Consider the following 25,025-nt stretch of genomic DNA (forward strand, 5'->3'; position numbering starts at 1 on the left):
ACAAGCATAATTCTATAGGTCTCGAAAGATCCATAAGGGGCACAATAGATTTATACTGACTAAAAAGGCCAGAAACCGACTTGAAGCATGACGTGAGTGAATTTAAAAATTGAATTTCAAGTGCTTTTAAAATGTTTTCTTGCCCGACGGCCTACCGGGAAAAATCCAGAATGCCCGGTGGGCCAGTCCGCCCCTGTCTGTAAACCTGTAAAAACATCTCAAATTGACCAAAGAATGACTTAGTAAAAAATTGTGAAAGCCTGAAAACATTGAAAAACGATTTTTTGACGATAACTTAAAATTTTGAGGTTCTAGGAAAAATGTCAAGTGCCAAAATATGATGTACTCATTCACACCTACAACCTCTGGTAGGTCACTTCGAAAGTAGGTAATTTACATTTTTTTTTTTTTTCATTTTGTAACAAAGTGTAATCGTTTCGGATCGGATAGTTTTCTGCAATAACAAAACAAAAACAACAATAATGTAGAAAGTATAATATTTTGTTCAGTGAAGTTTTTTTTTTATTTTTTATTAATCAAAGAGTGTCCTTAAGAATCTATGGAATTTCATTCTAAATTTAAATGGAATACAATTTGTAAATCTTTAATGTCTTAATTACACGCCAAATGTGTTTTTTTTTTCTATCGAGCAAAAAAAAAAAAAAAACTTACAAGTAAAGCTAATACCTAAGCATTTACAATTTAGTAGTATATGTATATTTTATTTAAGCACGCAGTGTTTGAAGAATGTGCTATTGTAGCCTGGAGACTTGTTCGGTTTGATTCGGATTTGGAATTCAATAAATATGATATCTCCCAGTCTAATTGTATCACATCAACAAAACCAAAGATGCCATTTTTTTTTTCAAATACTTTTTTGTTGTGAGTTCATTTTTTTGTTTTTTTCTATATAAACAGAAGGTATAATAATAATTATAATTTTATATTATACAACTTAATCTCTTAAATTTTTCGTTAAAAGTAGATTATTGTGGTGGCCTGACAAATGTCTTATGAGCTCTTGCACTGATTCAAATCCCATTGAACAGAAACAACAGCTATAGGCTTTTATTGTTTCGGAGTCATTTGTTGAACTTATTATATTACGGTGGACAGAACACAAATGTTTAAGAAGATGGGCTTTCTGTTTGAACATTGCTACGCAAAGTCTACATGCAAACGGTTTTTCTCCCGTATGAACTCGCAAATGAGTTTTCAGATTCCACGACATGCCAAACTGTTTACCGCAATATTCGCATCGATATTCTCGCACTGTGCTACTGCCCGCACTGTTGCTGAATATTTGATTTGCGGATGTTGCACTGCTTCTGACACTGGAATTGGGCCCGTCAGCCTCAGCTGGATCAATTTTACAACCCAACGTCGACATATTCATATTGGGTGATGACATATCGATTTGAGATGACGCAGTTGAATTGTGGGAAGATTGCCACTGGTATATGAACGGTGAGCTGATTTGTAAGTTTTGGTCGGGACTTGTCATTTTCTCTCGATTCGCTCCGACATTTTTGTGGTTGTATACAAATAGGTCTTCGGTGTTGATGAGACTTCTTGCTGACGAATTTAGCATATTTCTTTCGGATGTGTATGTGGAAGACGATTTTTGTGAGCTCAACTCATCCATTATCATAGGATGGTACGGAAGAAAAGGCTGGTTTTGACTAGGCGAATTATGAAAACCTGGTCGGCGTTTTCTGTGCGGTGTAACAACGTAATCTTCTGGAGAGTTTTGTAAAAGCTGATGGTCGGGTAATTGTTTGAGAACCTCTGAGTCCGGTAGAAGTGATAGTCCTTTCTTTTTCTCTTGGCCTTTGCATAGTAGATTTATTTTTTCATCGTTTGGCTGTGTGTGTGAGTCAGATTCTTCGTCCATATTTCGTGTTCCAAGTGATAGATTGACGGGATCGGATGACATTCTTCGTTCGCCTATAATGTTCAAGTTTCGATTTTCAGATATTTCAGTTCGTGTCGGTGCTGTTTTGTCAAATAAGGGTTCTTCACATCTTTTTTCCTCCGGTCCAAGAGATTTTTCACTCGCCCGATCCGCCCGGTCATTGAGATGCTCTCTGGATGGGTTCGATTTCCTTCCCTCTTTTTTGCATTCATCGCTCAGGTTTTCCCATTTAACTGAATTTTGAGATGGGGGTGGTTCTGTTTTTGATAGTCGTTTTTTTCGTCGGATATCCTTGCTGCAGTAAGAAGAGCTGTATAATTCGATTTCATTTTCGTGTTTAGCTACATTTAGATATTGAGAATCGCAAGTTTTCAAATAATCGGACTTAATTTGTAATAAAAGTAAGAGATCATGCAAATAGTTTATATCGTTTGAGGGTATACAAGTTTGTCCGGAATACAAAAAATCCAATAGGGACCGAAAGTAATTTGCATTGACATCGGGGAAGTAAACTGTTGTGGTGCAGTCTAAAAATTGTGTTTCTTCAAGGAGCATCCTTAAATTGAAAAAAAAAAAAAAAAAAAAAATGATTAGAAGTGTATTTTATTTGTATGTTAAATTTTACCTTATCAAAGGGCTGGCAGCCGCAAGGACCAATTTGTGGGCATGTAGAGTTACTTTGTTTTCACAAACAATTAATAAATCAGCCGGGTGTTCACCTCGGAAAGCAGCTTTAATTTCTTTGAGAATACACTCTCCATGTTTACTATATTGCAGCATCAACATTCTAGGTTTCTGAAAATTTAGAAAACGAAAAAAAAAAATTAATTTCTGTAAATAACAGAAAATAAAAGACGGAAACAACTTTGATTTTAAATTAAAGTTAAAGAAAAAGTAACAGGAGACATTATCAAAATAACCAGAATAAAAGCGATTGTTAAGATTGCATTCCTATTGATTACACATTTCTATAAAAAAAAAAAAAATAGAACATGGCAACTCTGGTTGGATGTTAAAAACAAAACTATAAAACTCATCTTATTAAGTCAAAAATTTTTTAAAATCGTTTTTCAGAATCAGCAAGATATCATTACCAAAAGTGGGAAGATTCTCTGTGTACAAACAAAATTAACAATTCTTCAAGAATGAGTTTTTAAGATTTACGTATTTAGACGTTCCAAAAAAAAATCCGAATCTAATTAATTGTGCAAGTGTCCAACCCGTTACGATGGAATACCTAGCTATAAATTTTAGCTAATGAACTCAGCATTTCATATTTTTCTTTTTCGCAACAAACTTTACAAAAAAACTAATAATTCTAAGTTTTTGTTTTCAAATCCAGAACCAATAGTTCCTGGCAGAGTTGTATATCAGCATCCGAAGTTTTCGGTCTCGAGTGCCAAATACAACATTGTAAAATGTTAAAAAAAAACAAACAATTTTTTCCTTTGATAATTTAATATCTCAGCTTTTGATAATAATATTGTGATACAAAATACAATATATGTATACAATAATTGTGTCTTGATGTTGAAAATTTTTCAATAACTTGAGAAGAGATTAAAACTTTCTCTTTTAGATTTACATATGGTTTACAAAATATTGTTTCTCAAACATTGTAAACTTAGTCGAACTCGAATAATTTTTATGATATTGACTCTTATGGAAATAGCAAATTTTCTCAATCGAAGAAGAGTGCAAAAGAGTGCATTTCATCAGATATCTTAATACAAGTTCATTTAGCAAAAAATCATGACGCAATCGGTGAAATGGTAGAACTTCGCATGAGATTTAAGTAAAAAAAAATTAAACGTATGGTATTCCTGGCAAATGGAGTTGGTAAATTAATTTAAATACATACATCTACCCACCCACACATACACACAGCGGTTCGCATAGAACCCCCACACACACCTACACACATTTATACGCACCCACACACACCCCAACACAACCACATACACACACATGTGTACGTAACCACACACAATTAACATAAAGTATAGTCAAATTAAATTTTGGCATCAGAAGATCATGTTAGTCCTGATCTGCTTTGCATTTTATAATTTGGCGGAATAATCCAGTAAGAATAGACAAAAAATTGTATACAGCTTGGTGTTAGGGTGGTTTACAATCTATGAAAAGTCTTGAAGTTTTATTTTTCCGCTAGTCCTATTATAAGCGGTCAAAGGTAAAAACTTTTTTTATTTTAAGAACGGTAGGTTTCAGACAAAAATTATGTTGTGCAAAATTGTAGCAGAGGTTACAACATTTCAAACTATCCCATGTAATTTGATTAAAATAACAACTAAAAAAATATCGAGAAAAACATATGCGAGTTTAAAGTGATATAATTTCTAAACGGTGCGTGATACAAGAAAACATTGTATGACAATTTTTTGTAAAATAACCTCAGCTACAGTTTTGTGGAACATAACTTTTGCCTAAAACGTACCATTTTTAAAATAAAAAATGTTGTGACCTTTGACCCCTTATAATGGGACTAGCGGACATAGGGAACTTCAGGACTTTTCACAGATTGTAAGCCATTTTTTTCTTCAAAAAGTCTATTTTTTGTGGACTAGAATCTAAAACATTATAAGAACTATTTTAGTATTCTCCTTTTTAGTGCTTTAATAGCATTTGAAGCGTTTTTTCATAGTCTTTAGGACCTCATTTATTAAAACTTAAACTTTTATGACACTTGAAGACTTTTTGAACTACATATTTGATTTCTATTACTATTACTGAAAAAGTGGGGGGCCTTTTATTATTTTCTTTTTGTTCCTTGAGTTTGTGGAATACGAGTAGATCGCTTTATTTTCAATTTTTTGGTTCAAAAATTATATATTATATTTTTTTTTTTTTTAATGAAATAAAGATTTTTATTTGCATATACAGGGTGTCCCAAAAGTAATGGATCAAACGAAGTATGCTGATAGGGGATCTTAAGGGCTCTCAGAATTTGGTATCTTGTTCATCCCAAATCCTTACGGTTTTCGATTGAATGCAATTCTTGTGAAATTTCGAAAAATCCCTACTTTGCAACCCTGTTTTGTTGAATTAAAATTGTAATATTTTGCCATCTAACTGCAACTTTGGGAATTTTTATACTTTTTTGAAAACTACAATAACAGTTCAACTTTTTAAAATAATAAACCATTCTCACATCGTACAAATTTTTTTAACGGTGTTGCTTTCAAATAAAAGTTAGAAATTGACTTTTTATAAAACTTGAAACTGTTAGCTAATTTGCAGCGAAATGGCGTATGAAATAACAAATGTTTTGATTAATTAATTGGTCCTAATTATTTGGTAATGTTTTAGTAAAAGAATTGTAAAAACCAAAAATCAATAATGGGCGCAGGAAGCAAAATACTGTTGCAAAATAGGGATTTTTCGAAATTTCACAAGAATTGCATTAAATCGAAAACCGTAAGGATTTGGGATGAACAAGTTACCAAATTCTGAGAGCCCTTAAGATCCCCTATCAGCATAATTCGTTTGATCCATTACTTTTGGGACACCCTGTAGAAGGAAGTGACCAAAAAAGCCCGATTCAACATAAAAATTAATAGTTCAAATAATTGGTCAAATTATCATTAATTCATATATTACGAGTATATTGTTTATTAATTACAACTCCTATAAAGTTGGTAAGCTTTTTTTCGACATTATAGAATATAACCAAAGAGTTTTGCTGAATTAAAGTGTTGCAAAAAAAAATTGTTGGCTAATTTAACGCAACAAAAAAAAAAAAAAAATTCTGAGCATTATTTTCGATTAACAGACAAGAGTTTCTGATAAATTTTAAAAGGAGTTCTGCAAAATTGAAAAAGTTGTAAGCAAATAATTTTGTTTTTGTTTTAAAATATAAGGAACTCTACAACTCTTCCGTTGATATCAATTACTCTAATTTTGTCTACATTTTCAAAAAAAAAACCCCTTGCCAACTTTACAGGAATTGAATAATCATTCATTCACAAACATATTCTTTAAAAATATGAAATCATTTTAAACAATTTTAATTAAAAAAAGTTTACTAGAAAATGTTTAAGTATGTATGTATGTATGTATGTAAGTTGTTTTTGAAAAAAAGTACGCATACGCCACAGTGGCCAGAGTTGCAATCAAACGTTGAGGGCCAAATGCAAAAGATCTTGGGTCAGAAAAGTTTGATTATGATCAATTTATGATCTAAAATTCATATATTTTGGAAGAAAATACATGCTTATGGTATTAAATATAAAGGTGAATTGCAAGATCCATAACTTTTCGGTAGGTAATTTATAGTTAGTGTCAAAGAAATCAAAAATGTTTCCCTTGAAGAGAATATTAGCCCTATTCTGTTATCACGTCAAACAGGCTTTGAAAAATCTCAACTTTTCTAAAGCAAAGCGATGTGTCCCGCTATCTTAGAAATTCTTAGAAAAAATAATTTGCTTAAATTTAATTTTAACCCGCATTTAAAGGCTTTTTATTTTAGACTTTCACGTGAATCGAATAGCAGAATAGGGCAGTATAATTTTTTTTTTGATCAATCTTCAACAAGCAAAAAATGAAAAGGGTTCTATTCTTTTAAGCTCAATTTCTCTTATAATAAAGGCGGAAAAGAGTCGATCTGTACAAAATTATTAACAGAAGAAACTCGACCTGTATCACTTAAACTAGAGCTGCTAGAAAAAAAAAAACTGATTTGAAATCAGCGATACCAAATTAGTCAAAAAACCGTTAAGAAACTTCATAAAACATAACATCGCATGAAAATGTTTTGTTTTTCAATCGATTTGTAGTTAAAAAACATTTTAATGTTTTTTTTTTTTTAACATATTAAAGAACAAGTAAGAAATGGGTTGGGGTCGAAATTCTGTATGGGCCAAAATTCGGATTTCAAAATTCTGTATTCCAAAATTCTGTATTTTAAAATTCTGTAAATTCAAAATTCTGTATTTTAAAATTCTTGTAATTCAAAATTCTGTATTCTAAAATTCTGTAAACACAAAATTCTGGATTTAAAAATTCTGTATTCCAAAATTCTGTAAATGATAAAAGAAAAATTGTTTTGATAATGAAAAAAGTGCGCACTTTTCAGATCTTTGGTATTTTCTTTGCAGAAAATGCTTTGAAGTAAAGAATCTCCCCGATTAATTTGGATATAGCAATGACATACCTTGAACACCAAAAAACGAGTAATATTTAGCCAAGAATCTTCATTATGTCCATATTTCATCAAATTGTTTTTTGTTATTTTGTATTTGTTTTTTTTTTTTTTTTTTTGTAAGGTAAGGGTTTATTTCTCTTTTATTGCCATTTGCTGAAACAAAACTGAAATATTTAAGTAGAACATAAACTCAAATTAATTAATTTTTCCTCTGCGTAGACTGTGACATAATAAGGCAATATAAGGTTTTATGTAGAACATAAATTCTTAAGTTTCGTTTTAGCAAACGGCTCTTATACACTGTTATACTTAATTTGTTAATTGAATATAAATTGTTCAACAAGCAAGATAAAAATGTATAAGTTTGGAATACAGAATTCCAAAAAGCAGAATAATGGATTTCCAGAATTTTAAAAACAGAATTTTGGATTTACAGAATGTTGAAATACAGAATAATAGAAAAGCAGAATAACGGAATACAGAATTATGTTCATATTCAAATGGGCAATTCCATGGTAACTCACGTTACATTCACAAAAACTTTCCAACACATAAATAATTTTTTTTTTTCAATTTTAATGTAAATTGATACGAAATTACTATCCATGAATGGAGCATAACTATTACTTTCATAATTAACTAAAAAAATTGTCTTTATTTTTAACATTTGCTTGGGAAAAATAAAAGTTTGATGGTAACTCACGTTACAAAAAACGGACACGATTTTTAAGAGTCCGACAGTATGAAGTTTTTATGTGAAATTAAGAATCTCAATTTGTTTTCAATGGAGATTCCATACATACAAAATTACAAGCTTTTAATATGAGTGACAAACCAAACATTTTTTCAATATTTCGAGGAAAAATTTTAAAATATTTAGGTAACTCACGTTACATTATTTTGGTAACTTATGTTACCTGCGATTTGTGGTTCCAAAAGTAAAGAAAAGATGCATTTTCACTCAAGGTTTTTTTAATCGAATAGTGTGTAACGAAGCTTGCTTAAATGTTAACTTATTTTAGCACTCACGGGGGGATATTGTCATCGTCACTATTAGACTCATCATATTTTCAGTTTGCTTGTTTTTCCGTCATTTTCATGTGAAATTCTTCTGTTGTTGGCAAGCTTATGCTATAAAAATGCTTTAAGATTATTAAACTCCCTGAATTTTATGTCTATCCATAAGGGAATAGAACAAAGAATCTTTTCTTGCAACTTGCATAAAGAGTTGCCGTTTGTAAATAGTACTTTGCTAATAAAAAAAAGTAAAAAAGACTGCATAATTTGTTCAAAATTCGTGTCCACTTTTTCATGGAATTACCCAAATACAGAATTTTGGTCATACAGAATTTTGGAATTCAGAATAACGACCCGTTCCCGTAAGAAATATTACAAAAATCTGAGGTTAATTCTTAACAGAAATTCCTTCGAGGTCTTCTTCAATCTAACCGAATACATCTACCATCAAAATCAAGATAAGAAAGTAAAAAATAACTTTTTTTAGATTTTAAAACTTAACTAATTCTATTTCTACATTGGAAAGTACCTACATTTATCATTCTTTGACATTAATACTTTGGAAGCTTTACTCTCACTCTCACTGATCCTTCACTAAAAATCCATTAGTCAGTGTTATTTCCAAGTAACATTATTGCTCAATACACCACCTTCCAACTTGTTGACTAGCTTAAAAAAAAAAAAAACTATGTCATCATGGAAATGAAATCCATTGAAAAAGCTCGACTTGTTGTTGATCATCATCAGCTTTAGTAGTACTAGCAGCCACTCACTCAACATTCAACACTCAGCGCACAAACTCTCTTTCGATGTTGAAATTCACATTAAAATTAAAGTAATGATGGAATGGAAATGTGTAGTAATAGTTTAGTAGTAGGTAACCCACGGTTGTGCTGCTAGCAGCTAGCTAGCGATAGAAAACAATTGACCAAAAAAGCTTCTCTCTCTTCAAGACAAAAATGAAATGAAACTACAAGAGATGTGAATGTATTTACGGCATGGGTAGGGGGGAATTGGGGGACATGGGTACATATGAACGCGAGTACAGATAGCTAATAATTTTTTGTCTAAAGGGTAAATGATATTACATTGTATAGCAACTTTACGACATAATAGATAATACCTACTCACACTAGGTTAGATAGGTACTATCTAATATTTGGCAACCAAACATGCGAAGGGCCCCAAATAAGTTTGAATGGTTTTTTTTTATTTAAAAGTTAGTAAGTAAGTACCTCACACATTTTACTATTCGGAGCACTTGGTATTACAACAATACAACAACTCATACATAACATGCATTATCGTCGTCAAAGGGACGGAAGGCGGTGCGGTGGGGTTCGGTGGCGAAGGCTACCCGAATGCGACACAACGGATGGACGGTTATGTAGCTACACGTATAAATAAGTTTTTTTATTTTTTTGTAAGTTTTCTCACATAAAAGCTTTCTCCGAGATATATTTCAACACACAAAATTTACAAAACCAGCAACAACAGCAGAGCAACAACACAGAGGAGGAACAGAGCAACCGATACCGAATCGAATATTATAACTACAACTACAACACAACATCACAACTTAGAGATTTTTGTTTAGCTGATTTTAAAAGTAAAAGTGAGTTGAGTCTTGAGTCTTGTGTCTGAATACTGAATCTGAAAATAAAAACTTGTTTGCGTTTGTTTACATTTCGTAATATGAGAAAGGAACACACAATAAAGATAGGAGGAAAGAGTGAGAAAAAGACAAACAAATATAAAAATGTAGTTGGTAGGTACGATACGAAATAAACCAACTATACCAAACAGTGTTGAGTTGGAGAAGGGTATAGTGGAGTAATTGCATAACTTTAATACTAGGCCAAGTATGTTGGGCAAGCGCGCGTTATACGAAAAACTCGTTTTAATAGAAAATTAGCTGTGCTTTGTATTTATTTGAGTTTGATGGTTTGAGTCTCTTCTTTGGTTACCTTACCTACCTTCTCCTACCTAACCTACCTATGAACCATGATACTAACTTTTGTCTTCAATCTTCATAGTTATATTATTGTAAACTTTGATAAATATGAAGCTACACGTTTGTATTTTTTTTTTTTTTTTATTAAAGACTGAAATCTTTAATCATCTGGGTTGTATAGTAGGATTTTAATTTGAAATGCAGGCGGAGAAGATTTTTTTTTTGGTTTTTTGTTGTTGTTGTATTAGAAGTAGGGAGTCTATGCAATAACTACCTATCTCTATACTATCTCAAAGAGAATAATGAAACAAACCATCTACCTACTATACAAAAAAATAAAAAGCTTCTTATAAAAAATCTCAAAATTTATAATAAAAAAAAAAAAAAAATGACTTTTAACAATCGAAGAATATACAAAGCAACGATTGGTTGGTTTGGTTTGTTGCTTTTGCTGGTTACCTACATACATTCATATAAAATGGAATGTGAAGGTCGAAAAAGAAAAGGAAAGCACTGGTTTTTTTTTTTTTTGTATACAATGTAGGTATAAAGCTATCTAGGAACTACCTACCTACAAAGTATTTATTTAGTTGAACAAATATACAAGATTAGTTTACTTTCTTAAAAATTAAGCAAACTTAAGATCTACATTATGAGTATCTCTATTGGATAGTTGGAATATTATATATTTATGTAGATATGAAGGTAGTCAGTCATACATATGTATGTATCAAGGTATCCACATACATTTATATGTAGACAAATCTGACCTTGGTATTTTCTTTCTTTTGTTTCGCAAATGGTTTAAACTTTTTTTTTTTATTCATTTTTTAATAAAAAAAAGAAAAGTAAAGATTTTTAGTGCTTCCTATAAACTGACAAAACCAGTTTAAAATGACAGAAATGTAAACTTAAGTTTAAATAGGAAAACATATTAATTTAAGCACTTTTTAGAATTTAAGTAGATATCTGTAAGAAAGCAGTCTTCCATTTTAAAAGAAAACAATCCCAAACAATATTAACCAGGAAATCAAAATTTGTTTAGACTTTAACATAGTTTGAAGGTTATAAAAATTAAATAGTTTAAGCTAGGTTTTAACACTCACCAAATGTTGTTTTTGATATCTGTATTTTAATATTTTTAGAGAAAAGACGTAAAATACTAATGCATAGACAGCTGTTTATATGTTTGTCCCAAGATCCCGGATTTATGAGTGTGTTTTTGATCTGGTGATAGTTTTTGACCAACCTTGAAACTGTCTTTTAAAAATAACCTTACAATTGGATTAAATCTCATTTTTAGGAGGTTTTGATAATAAACTGATAAAGAGCTGAAAACAAAGCAATATTACATTGCGAAGTAATAAAGATGAGAAGGTACCTTTAAAGTTATAAAGTTACATAGGTACTTAATCAAAGTTTGTAACATTCGAGAGTGTAAGCTCTATGAATGTTGGAAATATTTACACATACAAATTGTGGCGAATTGGCTTCCTAGGTACTTGAAAGTTTGTGTTCTTTGGGCACTTCTTTTTGGAATTTATAAAAAATAAGAAACAAAATATCGTTGTTTTCAAATTGTTAACGCATGAGAAAAATGTCATGTTCTTAAAAACGGGTCGTGCGATTAAAAATGGAATCGCTTATCTAGTGATTTTTACTGACTTCCAAAAGGAGGAGGTATTTTTTTTTCAGCTATTGTAAATTTAAAAGCTTTTTGTTGTCTTAATTGCATTCATTATTTTCTTTAACCTCAAAACTTTTAACTAATGCTTGCTTTAGGAGGACTCCTAAGTAATTTTTAAAAAAGTTCCTTTTAAAATTTTTTAAAGTTGAACTCAGAACGAAAAACAAAACAGTCAAGTTGAAATCAAATTGCCAAACTTTGAAAACTTTTAATTAGTACTTTTTTTGAAAACAAAAATAACATGGGAAGTTTTAAAAATAATAAACCTAAGTCAAACCATTCGAATTTTTTTAAAAGGTTCTGTTCTTAAATAAGAGGGCTTCTGAGAGCCCTTGCGTTTCAGCATATTTCGTTTTGAAATTTTTAAAAAAGTTCCTTTTAAAATTTTTTAAAGTTGAACTCAGAACGAAAAACAAAACAGGCAAGTTGAAATCAAATTGCCAAACTTTGAAAACTTTTAATTAGTACTTTTTTTGAAAACTAAAATAACATGGGAAGTTTTAAAAATAATAAACCAAAGTTAAACCATTCGAATTTTTTTAAAAGGTTCTGTTCTTAAATAAAAGGGCTTCTGAGAGCCCTTGCGTTTCAGCAAATTTCGTTTTGAATGTATGCTATAACTATAACCGTTTTTTTGGCTTCGAGAAATCACTCTTCTAGATCAACAAGAGTTGTTATTTCCGGAAAACAAACACTGTTCATCATCTTTCGCATACAAAATTCGTATTGAGGGACTTGAAAGTCCAATGAAATTGTCAATTTCTCCCTATTCTTACGGTTTCCGTACTTTCCTTCCAGCCTATTTATAACTTCACGTTTGAACTGGACTGGAGCTCCATCTTATTGTTAGTATGTTGAAGCTTTTTGAATCGATTGAAAATCTTTAAATTGAAATGGTAAATCAATAACGAAGAATCACACTTTTAATTTATAATAGTTTCTGAAAGACCAAAAATTTATCTTTTAAAATTCGTTTAGATCTTTCCAATATATCCAAATAATTCAACTCAATTTAGCGTATTTTTATTTTTTTTCTGTAATTTTTTTTATGTAATTCAAAAAATAATTTTTGAATTTTTTTTTAGTTTTAACCCTCTGTAGGCACACCTCTTTTTTGTGACGTGATAGGCACACGGGTGCGAATTTGGCTTCTACTTTTTCATGTCGCTAGAACTTTTTTATGTCTCATATTTTATAGAGAAAACTTATATGAAATTGATGTAGAATTTTCCGAGGAATTCGAATATTGTTTTCACAATTAAATACACCATTATAAAGAGACTTTTTTGCACCCACTTTTTTTTTTAATTTTAATTTTTTCATTTTTGTCGTGCCAAATTCGCACCCGTTTGCCGACAGAGGGTTAAAAAGCAAATGGGCAACACCGGCAATTTTTAACCAATAGAGGTTAAGGTATTTTTCAATACCGACATTTAAGAACAGAAATTATCAAATTAGATCTATAATTTGCTTTAGTTACTCCAGTAAAACATAATAAAACGATAAGAATGGGAAAAAAAAATTCAAATTAAAAAAAAAACAATTGCTAAATTGTTAAATAAATTGCTCGAAATTTTTTATATTGCCTTTATGCTGGTAGAAAATAATGTTTGAGCAGAAAAATAGCAATATAAATAAGAAAAATGACTTTAAACCAACAGTCAACGGCGCACAGTGGACCGATCTACATATACATGCCAGACGTAAAAAAGTCAACTGCGACTCACCGTTGTTCATGCGGTTGTAAACAATAAGAATATCCAGCTGATCTTAGAACTTCAATCAACTTGACATTTGGTTGGTTAAATAAAAAGTTCTGTCACTTCAAACTCAAACTTTCAATTTGTAATATTTCTTGAATAAAATTTTTGAAATTCAAAGTAAATAAAATTTTTTTTTATATTTTTGAATCGAAAAAGAATTACGTTAAAACAAATGGCAGGTGTATTAGTCGGTTTGTTCTCTAATATTTTTACATGTTTGATATTTTCTTTCCCGTTTACTTGTCTTGGCAATGAACTCTCAGTGAATCACTTATTTTGTGGTCAAATATGTTAAAAATGGTTTTTTGTTTTAGACAATCTAAATATGAGTATGTCAAAGTGTCGTGATAAATTATATGTTTTTGAAAAGTGTGTCATGTCTAGTTAAAGAATATATGTTTTTTTTCTTTCGCACTAATTTGCAAGGCATTTTTTTTTTGGTTTAAATCCTACTAGAATTTGGAATTTCACGTATGGAATTTTATGGCGTTTGGCGTTCGAATCAAAAGAAGAACCGGAAAGTTAAAGTTTTTGAACATGTTCTGGATAAATACGTATAGTATTTCAGAAGAAAATATCGACATCTGCAAGCAGATTAAAAATAAAATTAAGCTTTTTTCTTCAAATTTTGACAAAAAGTGAAAATCAGCCAGTTTGAGAAATGACTGATTTCGCCTGAAATAAATAAAGAAGCAGAAAATTGTTTTTATTACAACCTATCGTGTTTAAATTAGGTACATTTTGTGTCAAATAAAAACATTAATCCAAGAGAAAGAATTTTTTACGTGTAGCATGTATGGATCGGTCCACTGTGCGGCGCACATGTCTTACAAAATTTTTTGAAAAAACTTGCACAGTTTCGATGAGTGTAGATTTTTTTTTTTTTGTATAAGTCTAAATCTCGCACATGCAAACAGCTACAGTCGTCTAATTTAGAGTGCATTTTATAAAGACAAAAACATATGTATATTTTTCTAAAGAAAGATGATGAAGTTCCATTTTTAGTATACTTTGTTTGGTTATTGTCTTTTATGACTACATTTTTCAATTCCGCAATTGAAATTCTGGTTCCGTAATTTTGATTTAAGTCAAAAAGACACAAAAACTGCAGTTTACATGATAAATTTTATGAAAAATATGTCAAGTAACTTTCAAAGCAGACAGTTACACAGCTTTTTCAATTTTTTTTTAACAACGTCTTACAGGGAGGGAGTTATTGTCAAAAGGAAATGGAATTCTTACTCAAAAGATTTAAGATGAGATAATGATGCAGTTTTACTAATTTGAGGTTGCTTTTCCGAATTTGAAAAGGGTTTTTGTCTAAAAAATTTCTTTCCAGCAGATAATATAATTTAATGGGACATAGAACAATAAACACAGGTAAGTAGCCTTATATAAATGATACCCGAGTATTCTTGATTGTTCTAAGTCCCATCACATTTTGTTCTAAGTCCACTTTTTATTTAAGGAAAATGCGTAGGTACTTGTATAACTAATGTCCAATTTTGGGTTTATGGTTTAAAAAAATATTTAAAAATAGTATGCACCTACTATTGAGGTAAACTTGTATGGTTTATTCAAGAGAAAAGAACAAACTTTATAAAAAACATAACTTAAAAAAATGTCGCTTTAAACCAATTTGAAACATAAAAATCGTACCCTGTAAAATTTGCTTTTTGTGACTTAGAACAATTTTGCTTTACGCCAACAAATTGTATCTTTCATATCCAATAAGTAAACTTCTTATTCAAACAGAGAAAGTTAAAGATAAGAGAGATATTAGTTTGTCAAAAGTAAGAGATACGTTTTAAGTGACCAAACTTAAAATTTAACTTTGTATTTTTATTTTAGATTTACCGTTATTGATTTGCTCCATAAAATCCAATTTTTCGATTTGGTTCGGTTCGAAGATGGAAAAGTTATGCTCACTTTAGAATCAGCATTCTATTAAAGAAAAAAACATATCACTTTTTGCATTAAAAATGCAATTTTTCTTTTTGTAGACGAACGTAAGTTTATTTAAAACAGTTTATTAATTGATTAATTTTTAATTTAAAACCACATAATTATAAAAAACCAATGAAACTTTCGAAGAAATTGGGGTTTGTTTGTTTTTTGTTAATTTGTTTATGTTTTTATTTTCATAACACTTCAAAGCTTTTACACTTTGCACAAATGTGCTGTATAGCGAAAAAAACTGATCTACCACGGAATAGAAAACAAAGTTTTTTGAATATTTTACTGGTTTTTTTGAAGCACACAACTGTAATCCATGAGTGAAGAACCAAATCCAACTAGTGGCAAAAAGGAATTTGAAAAAAAAATCTATCTGCCTTCATCCTGAATCTCAACACGGACTCTTGTTTACACATAATTCTAAACACATAATTCACATAGGAAGGGATTGAATCACTTTTATTGCCTTTCCAAATGCTAAATCATGTTGTGTTCTACAGAAAGGATACATTTTCTTTTTACAAAAAAATGCATTTCTTTCAAATATTACCTAATGTTGTGCTCACTCGAATTTACATATCATAGATCGATGCATCAGTTATCGATGGACGGTTAATTGTCCTTTTTGTATCTTGAGTTTTGTTTGTGTGTATCTATGTGTGTATCTAAAGGATTATACAAAAAGAAGGATTTAATTGCACTGACCTTGATTTTTTTCTTTTTTGGGTGTATCATTAACTGTTTGATATGCTCATTGAAAAATTGAAATGACCTTGAATTTGTACTTTAGAAAGTACATGTACATAAATTTGTATTCTTATATGATTTTATGTTTAGGAATATGCAAGGTACCTTTGTATGTACAAAATTTAGTTTTCAAAAAAGGAAAGTTACTGTTCTAACTTCTTACATTGGAAAGTTGGTGTTCTGAATGCATAGATTGAATGACAGTAAATAGTAAGAAAATGTATTTATTTAAAGACACATGCATATGAATTTCAATATGCAAATAAATGTAGGTTGGTACATAACAGAGTTGGAGGATACTTTAACATATTTTGTATGCAATAAATATCTACAATATTTCTTCACCAAGTATTTTGCGATAGTCTATCAGGATCAGGCATACTAAGAGCAGACTATTTCAGAAATTATAATTATAATTATGAGAAGCAAAATATATTAAATAATATGCACGACTGGGGTCGCACGAACTTGCTCTTAGAGTTAAAGTTGCTTACATTTTTAAGACTTTTTATATAGAAATTTGGAAAAAAAAAAATAAAATTCGTTTAAAAAAAAATAAAATAAAATCTGAAATTAAATTGCCCTCCAAAACAAGTATGCAGTTTTGATTGATATATTAATATGCATTTAGAAAAAAAAATTTTCAAAATCGTTAGAGCCGTTTTTTTAAAAACTAATTTTTTATAAATAATTTTTTGGAAAAAAAGTTTAAAAATAAAGTTGGTATGCCATTTTGTAGAAATCACTAATCAACATCTAAAAACTAAATTTCAAAAAAATTTAATGTCCCGTTTTCGAAAATTTGATTTTTCAAAAAAAAAATTTTCAAATTTTTTTTAAAAATCCAAAAATTATTTTTTTCAAAATTTTATTTTTTGTTTATATTTAAATTATATACATAAATGCTTCTTCACAAAAAGTTTCGTTAAAATCGAATAAGCGGTTTTGGAGATAATTGGATTTGAAAAAAACGGTTCTATGGCAGGTACCATTAATAATGATTTTCAAAAAAAAAAATTTTCATTGAAAGATAGACCTTAGCTTAAAACTAACATTTGAATTTTTTAAACAAAATCGTTAGAGCCGTTTTTGAGATATTTCAATTTTACTAAAATCGGTATATGACAAGTACCGTTATTTTTGGTCCAAAAAAATTAATTCCAAAAACCTCTCTGGAGAGTCGCCAAATAACGCTGCATACCAAGTTTGACATCAATCGGTCCATCCGTTTAGGCTGTAGCTCCTTATACAGACAGACAGACTGACAGACAGACAGACGGACTTCCGGGACCCACTTTTTTGGCATTGTCTACCATCGTAATGTCATGGAAAAATGTTATCTCAACTTTTTTTTTTGTACGAATGCATAACTTGATATATAGTACCTATATCGCAAGTAAAAAGAGTGAAGACAAATTATGAAAGCTCAATCTTAGTAAAGGCATTGAAACTTGGCATGCTTTTAGAATATGAATCAAGAGCACGGGTGCCGTTTTGGTAGAATCCTACCAAATTTGGTAGGTTTTTTCGGATTTGGTAGGTTTAAACTCGATTTTGGTAGGTTTATTTAAGTCACTTTAAAAAAACTATTTTACAGTTCTTGGAATATTTATTAAACGCTTTATTCTCAAGTCAGTCCATTACATTTATTTGATTATTTTCTAATAGATAACAAAATCTGTTTCTTTGCAATTTCAATGCATTAGTAAGAAATATAGCTTCAAAACTTCAATTAAAAGTTCTAGTGTTCTCTTTTTCAGCGTTTCATCCAGATAACGTCAAAAATCGACCAAAATTTTGCATCTCATTGATGAATTCACTGTGTTACCTACTTAGACAAAACTCATTTTGGAGGAGATTTCACTTCAACTTATAATTTAATTTCATTCAATCACTATGCTTAAAACAAACGTCAGAACTTCAGGTCTTTGAAATCTATTTGTAGTTTTGAAATGATAAAAGCAACGAATTTTTCTGAATAGCATCAGAAAATCTTCGTAAAGTTTTTTTTATCAAAAATTAAAACTAGTTTAACCTTTTTACTTGCGATATAGGTACTATAGGGCAAGTTTATTACTTGCGATATAGGTACTATAGGGCAAGTTTAGGATTCGTAAAAAAAATCGAACTCGAGATAACAATTTTACATGACATTACGATGATGGAGAATGCCAAAAAAGTGGGTCCGGCAATTCTGTCTGTCTGTCTGTCTGTCTGTCTGTCTGTGTGTCTGTCTCTATCTGGAGCTGCAGCCTAAACGAGTGAAGTGATTTTCTTCAAACTTGGTAGTTAGCAGTTTTTGGTGATTCCCTAGAGGGGAAATTAAAAATTTTTTTTTATGACCAAAACTAACGGTACCTGTCATATAACGGAAATAGAAAAGTTAATTTTTTTCAAAAACGGCTCTAACGATTTTGATTAAAATTTTTGTGTGTAGTACTACACATAAGAGCCAACTTTTGAAACAAAAAAAATATTTTTTGTACCGTTATTAACTTTACCTGTCATAGAACGGTTTTTTTCGTTTCTGAATATCTCGTACAACATTAACCCGATTTAAATGAAAATTTTTATACAAAAGTGTGTAAGTTAAGATAATAATAAAATTTTAGAAAATTTTCAAAAAACGAATTTTTGGTTTTTTAAAAAATATTTCAAAATTTTTTTTTGAAAAATCAATTTTTTGAAAACGGATCATTGAAAAATTTTTAAATTTAGTTTTTATGTGTAAATTAATTATTTCTTCAAAATGGCATACCAACTTTTTTTTTTTAAAAATGTTAAAAAATTTTTATATATAAAAAATTATTTTTTTAAAAAACAGCTCCTACAATTTTCGAAAATTTTTTTCTAAAAATACGTTTTTATACAAGAAATAAAATGGCATAATTTTTTTTTTTTTTAAGATAATTTAAAACGGAGTTTAATTAATTATAAAAACAGATTTAATTTTTTTATACTACTTATGAAATTTTAAATTTCTTGAATAAAAAGCTTTAACATTATTGTTACTTTAAGCATAAGAGCAAGTACGTGCGACCCCAGTCGTGCAATTTATTTTCTTTGTTTTGCTTCGTTTTTTTTATTTTTCAAAATTTTTATTTCTTCGCTTTGCTTTATTTTTATTCTCTGCAATTTTAGCAAATCACTTTCATCACTTAAAAACGAAAATTAGAGATTTGGTAGGTTTTTGTATATTTTGGTAGGTTTTTTTTTTTCACCGGTGGCAACCGTTATCAAGGGTGGTGGTCGAAGGGTTTTTTTTTCGCAGGAAAGAGGTATGGCGTGACGCGTGAGAGCCAACAAAACAGTGAACAAAATATTTGTTCAATATGATCATATATGACACATATTTTTGAGTTATTTATTGATGCTGAATCTAATTACATCAAAATCCAGCCAGAAGGATTGTTCTCAGAAAATTTATTGCAGTCCTCTTTTTTGTACGTATAGGTTTGAGACTTTAATATTGGCTCATATGGAATAAAAATGAGCTTAAGCTCTTATTTCACCTTTTAGGACATTTTCTTGAGATCCATCTCATTTTCTTGAGATAGATCGCATGAAAATGAACTGAAAAGTGAGATAGAGCTAAAGCTCATTCATTTTGCATATGAGCTATTAAGAAGTTCCTACATGGACACTAGAAATAGAAAGTCCTGTCATTTTATAAAGATTTTTGTTTTTGCTTCTATTTTGTTGTAAGAGGTCTCAAAATTTGCGTTTTGACGAGAAGATTCTGAGGATGTAAGCTTTTGCTCTTCTGCCGCCGATTTTATAAGTATTCCATTTTTTCCCTTAAGAGGCAGGTATATCCAGAAAAGTTACGTTCAAAGTAAGACCAAATTTAGAAGACACTTTTGTTAATACTCAACTTTTGACTTTGACAATCTAATGGGCACCCTATAGCTATGTAGGAATTTAAGGATAAATATCATGGTAGTGTATAGTAAAATCCTGCAGAAAATTCAAAGTTTAAAAATAATGCAAACATTTGACCAACTATTTAACCTAAGTGCATAAATTTTTTTTTTTTTTTTAAACATAATTTTTAACTCAACCTCTCAGTATGGTTTCTTTACTTAATCTTAATATCTACTTAACTAGGTCTCTTTATTATTTATTATATCCGCAATCGCCCACTTGCGCCTACTTGATATGAATTTAAATCCTTAAAGAAGCACTGTAAAATTTTTAGCTAGGTTTTAAAGCAGTGTAAGATTGCCAAGTCCAAGTAATCTTTTCAGAATTTAAGTAAAAATCACATTTTTAAGGTACAAGCGAAAACAAAATAAGGAACTTCACTTTATTATAAAAAGCGTATTTGCCCAATTATCTATCGCACTAGTTTTATTTTCCATTAGATCTAATGTTGTTTCGTACGCCCCTGTTAGTTGCAATTAATAAGTTGTTAAAAGATTCACAGTTTAGTTCTTGAAAATAAAATAAAAATTATTCCTTTAAGGACTCAGGTATTCATGTATTTCTTTTTTTTGTCCGCGGGGTATTACGAGACAAATCTTTTCACACCTTCTTTGTGACTAGGTGTTGCAAAATAAAACTCAGCGATTTTAATCAATTCACCGTACAATTCTAAAGAAGAACAACCTTTGGAAAATTCTTTCCATTTTATATTTACATTTTTTACATTAAATGGAAATAGAAATAAAAGGCTCTTTTGATTTTTTTAAAATTTAATTGAAGATTTTTCTGAACAAAAAAAAGTTTTTTTTTCAAATTTTTTTGCTCAAATTTCATAAATTAGTTGATGCCAAAATGTTGTCTGGAAAATTAAAGGAAAAAAAATATATGGGAGTGAAGGACAATCTTCCATCGTTTAAGCGATAGATGCATTTTTCTTATAAATTGACTTCAAACAAAAAAGAAATTATTTGAGCACAACGGCAACACCTACAATATTTAAGTATACATTTTTGAAAAGGTAAAAGCTTATTCATATTTGTAAAATTAAAATTAAGTAAATTGAATGAAGGGTTTTTGAAAAAATGGTAATTAAACTCAGATTAAAAAAAAATATTGAAAAAATTTTAACATGCGCTTAAAACTTTTTTGTGATATAAAATGCATTTATTTTTCAAATTTTTTTTGGCCACATTTATTATGATTTGAAATTATAAAAGGAAATCTCAATATGTATTAAAGTTTATGCAAAAAATTAAAAAGTATTTCATTTTCGAACAACTTTTTCTAATAGAAGTTTTGAAAAAAAAAAAATTAACTAATTTTTTTTAAGTTCAATATTTAAATATAAAGTTATTTTTTATTCATTCAATAGCCCTAATTGTTGAAAGTTAAATAGCAACAGTTTAAAGTTATTATTTGCCAAAGTCTTTGAGAAAATCAATTATTTCAATGCAAAAATTCAGTTTTTATCAAAAAAAAAATCCTATAAAATTGAAGTAATTTTTAATTTTTTTTTTAACTGTAACATATATTACCTTTTCCTATTCGGAATTCAACTGATAATATTTATGGCCAAAATTAAATAAATTTATATTTTACTACGAAAAAGTTTGAAAAAAAGTCATTTAAAAATTTTTAATAACATTTTTTTTCCAAAATTCTGAGTTGAGGACTATTCTTTCAAAAACTCTTGATTAAATTTTGTGGATTTAAGTTTTACAGATAAAAATAAGATTCTGGCTCTTTAAAAACGTGTATGTAAATATTGTAGGTGTTGCCGTTGTGTTGAAAATATTTTTTTGTGTTTCAATTCAGTTTGTGAGAAAATTGCATTTATCGCTCAAACGATGAAAGATTGTCCTTTACTCCCATATAATTTTTTTCCTTAAATTACCTAGAGAATCTTTTGGTATCATTTATTTTATGAAATTTAGGTAAGCAAACAAAATGATTTTGTTAAAAAAAAAATTAATTTTAATTTTAAAAAACAATACAGCAACATCGGAAATTTTTAAACTATAGACTTTAAAGTATTTTTAATTCACGACGTTTGAAAAAAAAAATACCTAATCAAAATCAGAGCTGTTCGGCCGGGTTCCCTAATAATTTGCTTTAGTTACTCCAAAAATTATTTTAATTAATTCTAGTTATTTTAATTTTTATTTAAAAATAATAGGAAGTACAGTTTAAATCTATTAATAGGTACAATAAATTTATTAAAATTAAAATACCTTCCTACCTCACAAAACAAAAATGGTTAAATTTCATAGTTAATTAATTCATTTTTAAAATTTTGCAATCAACTTTAAAAAAAAAAATTAATTCGCTTTGTTTTAAAAGTTCACTTTCGACTTAAATTTGACCTATTTAAAAAGTCTTTGCTTTGCCCCTACCTATACTATCGAAAGCTTTTTTTCCATCAATGCATCCCTAATTTCACATCAAACTAATGCTGGTTTACAACATCACTTTTGCTTTTATTCTAAGAAATTTAAAATGCTAATATAAATTACCTGAGTAGGTATCTACCTTTCTATTTATTTTATTTATCTAAAAACTATTTAAAAACAAGAATCAAATAAAACATGCTTTTCCTATTACTCATATATTCCAAAGTGAAGCAAATAATTAACATGCAACAGACATAAATTTTTGTTGGTCTTTTTTGAGAAAATTATCTCTAAAACTTTTTTTTAAGTAACCAGCTAACCTATTACAAAACTTCAAGCAATTCTCTCTCTCTCTTTTTACAATTGCCATACTCCGCTCCGACTCCACATCCAAACCACATAATATAGTTTTGGACTTTGGAGAAATGCACTTGTATAATATAGAACCACATTTCCACATTCAAACATTCAACTTTTTTTTTTTTATTCACTCCGACTCCATCCATCCATTTCCATAGTGGTGCAAAAAAAATATACTTTCATCTAAATTTCAACCATAATCCTACAATACCTTACATCTACATATACGTTATGTACCTAACCTACTACATAAAGCAGAACAGGGGTACTCTACTATTCATCCGAACTGAAGTAAAAAGTTGTTATTACTACATTTTGCCATCGCTGCGCTGCTGTTTGCTGTGCTGCCATCAACTCAACAGTCAACAGACAGACACTCTGACACAAAATGTTGTTTGTATATTCCCGAAATTTAGTTTTCAGCAAAAGTTTTTAATAAAAATAAAACTAACCTCTCTCATTCAGCTATGTGAATGTATAAAAATTTTATCCGTAAAAACACTACAGACTACACCATAATTCATGCTCCAAAGTATCTATATTGATAGAGTTCGAGATCGCTTATTTTCTTTGTTGATCAACGTAGGCACTATTTTCGCGTTCTATATACATAAAGAAATACAAGATACAACACTGGCAAGGCACTTTGTGAAAGTTGATCTGGTTAGCCAATACACAAGTATTTTTTTTTTTTTTACTTTTTTTGTTTTTTTTTTTTGAAAAGGTACTTTAGAGGATCTTTTTTTTTTTTTGTTTGAATAAAAAAAAAAGGGAGTTATCACTTTGCAAGTTTTGTTTTAATTTTTAAACAAAATATTTATTGTTTTGTTCTTAATAAACAATAATGTATGTATAGAGAGATAGATACATTAGGATTAGTATATATTTTTTTTTTTTTAGTTTGAAAAAAAGTCACTCAAATAATTGCACACAACACAATCAAATCCAATACGAATCGAATCGAAATAAAACGAATGAAGAAAAGCCAGGCAGACTGCGCATGCATCTTTCAGATACCATTACCAACTGGTTTCACTTTTGTCGCTGGTGTATACATTTTTGTTTTTTTTGAGGTTGAATTGAAAGGCGCGATCGTGACTGAACATACAAAAAAGTGTAAAGATACAAAGTTGAAGCTTAAAGCACAAGCATTTTGTAGCTTTGCATTTTTTGGAATTTTGGAAATTTTCTAATTTCGACATTTTGTGTTTGGTTTTAATAAAATTGAGGAAAATAGTTTTCTTTTTTAAATGCTTTAGAAATTCAATTTCGAAACTCAGTTCTGATTTTGAATAGCTGTTGGTGGTTAATCTATTTTTTTAAATTAGGTATAAATGTCTTCTTCTTCTTTATACACCCTAATAACAATTTTGCTTCTATAATGCTTTACAGAAGCAACAATTGCATCTGTAAAGCTTTATAGAACCAAAATTGTTTGTCGGGCATGTATGTTTTTCGATCTTATTTATTTACCTACTTAATAAATAAATTTTTTGAATACACTAACACTTAGTATAAATATTTGTTTCATTATTTCTAATATTAAAAGTATTCAAACTATTGTGATGTCTGAGAATGTATTCAAATAATATGTAACGGGTGTGACATTCTAACGTTACGCTTTCTATACCGAAAAAATGCAAAAAAAGCGCCAACGTTTAGAGGGTCAGCTAGTTTAAACTAAAACGTAGAACAGTTTAAAAAAAGGCCCAGCTAAAAAATAACCTGGAATCCATTCAAATAATGAAAAATTTATTCTTTAAACCAATTGAAGTAATATTAGCCCTGTTTCTTTCTGAGGTGGCAAAGTACTACTAGTAGTTTACTAGCGATTTTCAATAGAACGCACTTTTAACGAATTCAATACAAATCTTATCTACTCGGGAAGAAAAGCATGAGTAGCATGATAGTACTAGATTAACCAAAACATCTACTATTAGTACACTACCACCTCCAATGGAACAGGGCTATTGTATCTTGTATCTTAAGCTACAAAAGAATATTATTAGCTGCGTTCCTTTGGAAATATTTATCTACTGCTTAGTACTTAAAACTACTTTGAACTACTTTTGCTATACTGAAAAAGTAGTTCAAAGCAGCTTTAAGTACTAAGCAGTAGATAAATATTTCTAAAGGAACGCAGCCATTATT

The 25,025-nt window shown here is 29.4% G+C and overlaps 1 protein-coding gene across 2 annotated transcripts; it reads right to left on the reverse strand.

Moving 5' to 3' along the window:
• Window positions 1–913: 913 nt before the first annotated feature.
• On the reverse strand, window positions 914–23,903 carry LOC129921543 (transcription factor Ken). 2 transcript variants are annotated; one of them, XM_056003427.1, is made up of 3 exons: window positions 23,327–23,903; window positions 2,541–2,710; window positions 914–2,471 (listed from the first exon to the last, which is right to left on the reverse strand). In XM_056003427.1, the coding sequence occupies exons 1-3, from the start codon at window positions 23,333–23,335 to the stop codon at window positions 956–958; spliced, it is 1,695 nt and encodes a 564-aa protein (XP_055859402.1). In that variant the 5' UTR covers window positions 23,336–23,903; the 3' UTR covers window positions 914–955. The 2 variants fall into 2 exon arrangements, with proteins under 2 accessions (XP_055859402.1, XP_055859401.1); XM_056003426.1 differs by lacking the exon at window positions 23,327–23,903 and adding an exon at window positions 9,329–9,741.
• Window positions 23,904–25,025: the final 1,122 nt, after the last annotated feature.

Source organism: Episyrphus balteatus, chromosome 1 (assembly GCF_945859705.1).
Source record: "Episyrphus balteatus chromosome 1, idEpiBalt1.1, whole genome shotgun sequence".
Taxonomy (NCBI): Eukaryota; Metazoa; Arthropoda; class Insecta; order Diptera; family Syrphidae; genus Episyrphus; species Episyrphus balteatus.

Excerpts from the sequence above, each read along its gene's own strand:
- LOC129921543 (XM_056003426.1), bottom strand. The coding sequence starts at position 9,391 with ATGTTATGTATGAGTTGTTGTATTGTTGTAATACCAAGTGCTCCGAAT. Across the intron at positions 2,711-9,328 it reads CGAATAGTAAAATGTGTGAG|AAACCTAGAATGTTGATGCT; the intron begins GTACTTACTTAC and ends CTAAATTTTCAG. Across the intron at positions 2,472-2,540 it reads GCTGCCAGCCCTTTGATAAG|GATGCTCCTTGAAGAAACAC; the intron begins GTAAAATTTAAC and ends TTTCAATTTAAG.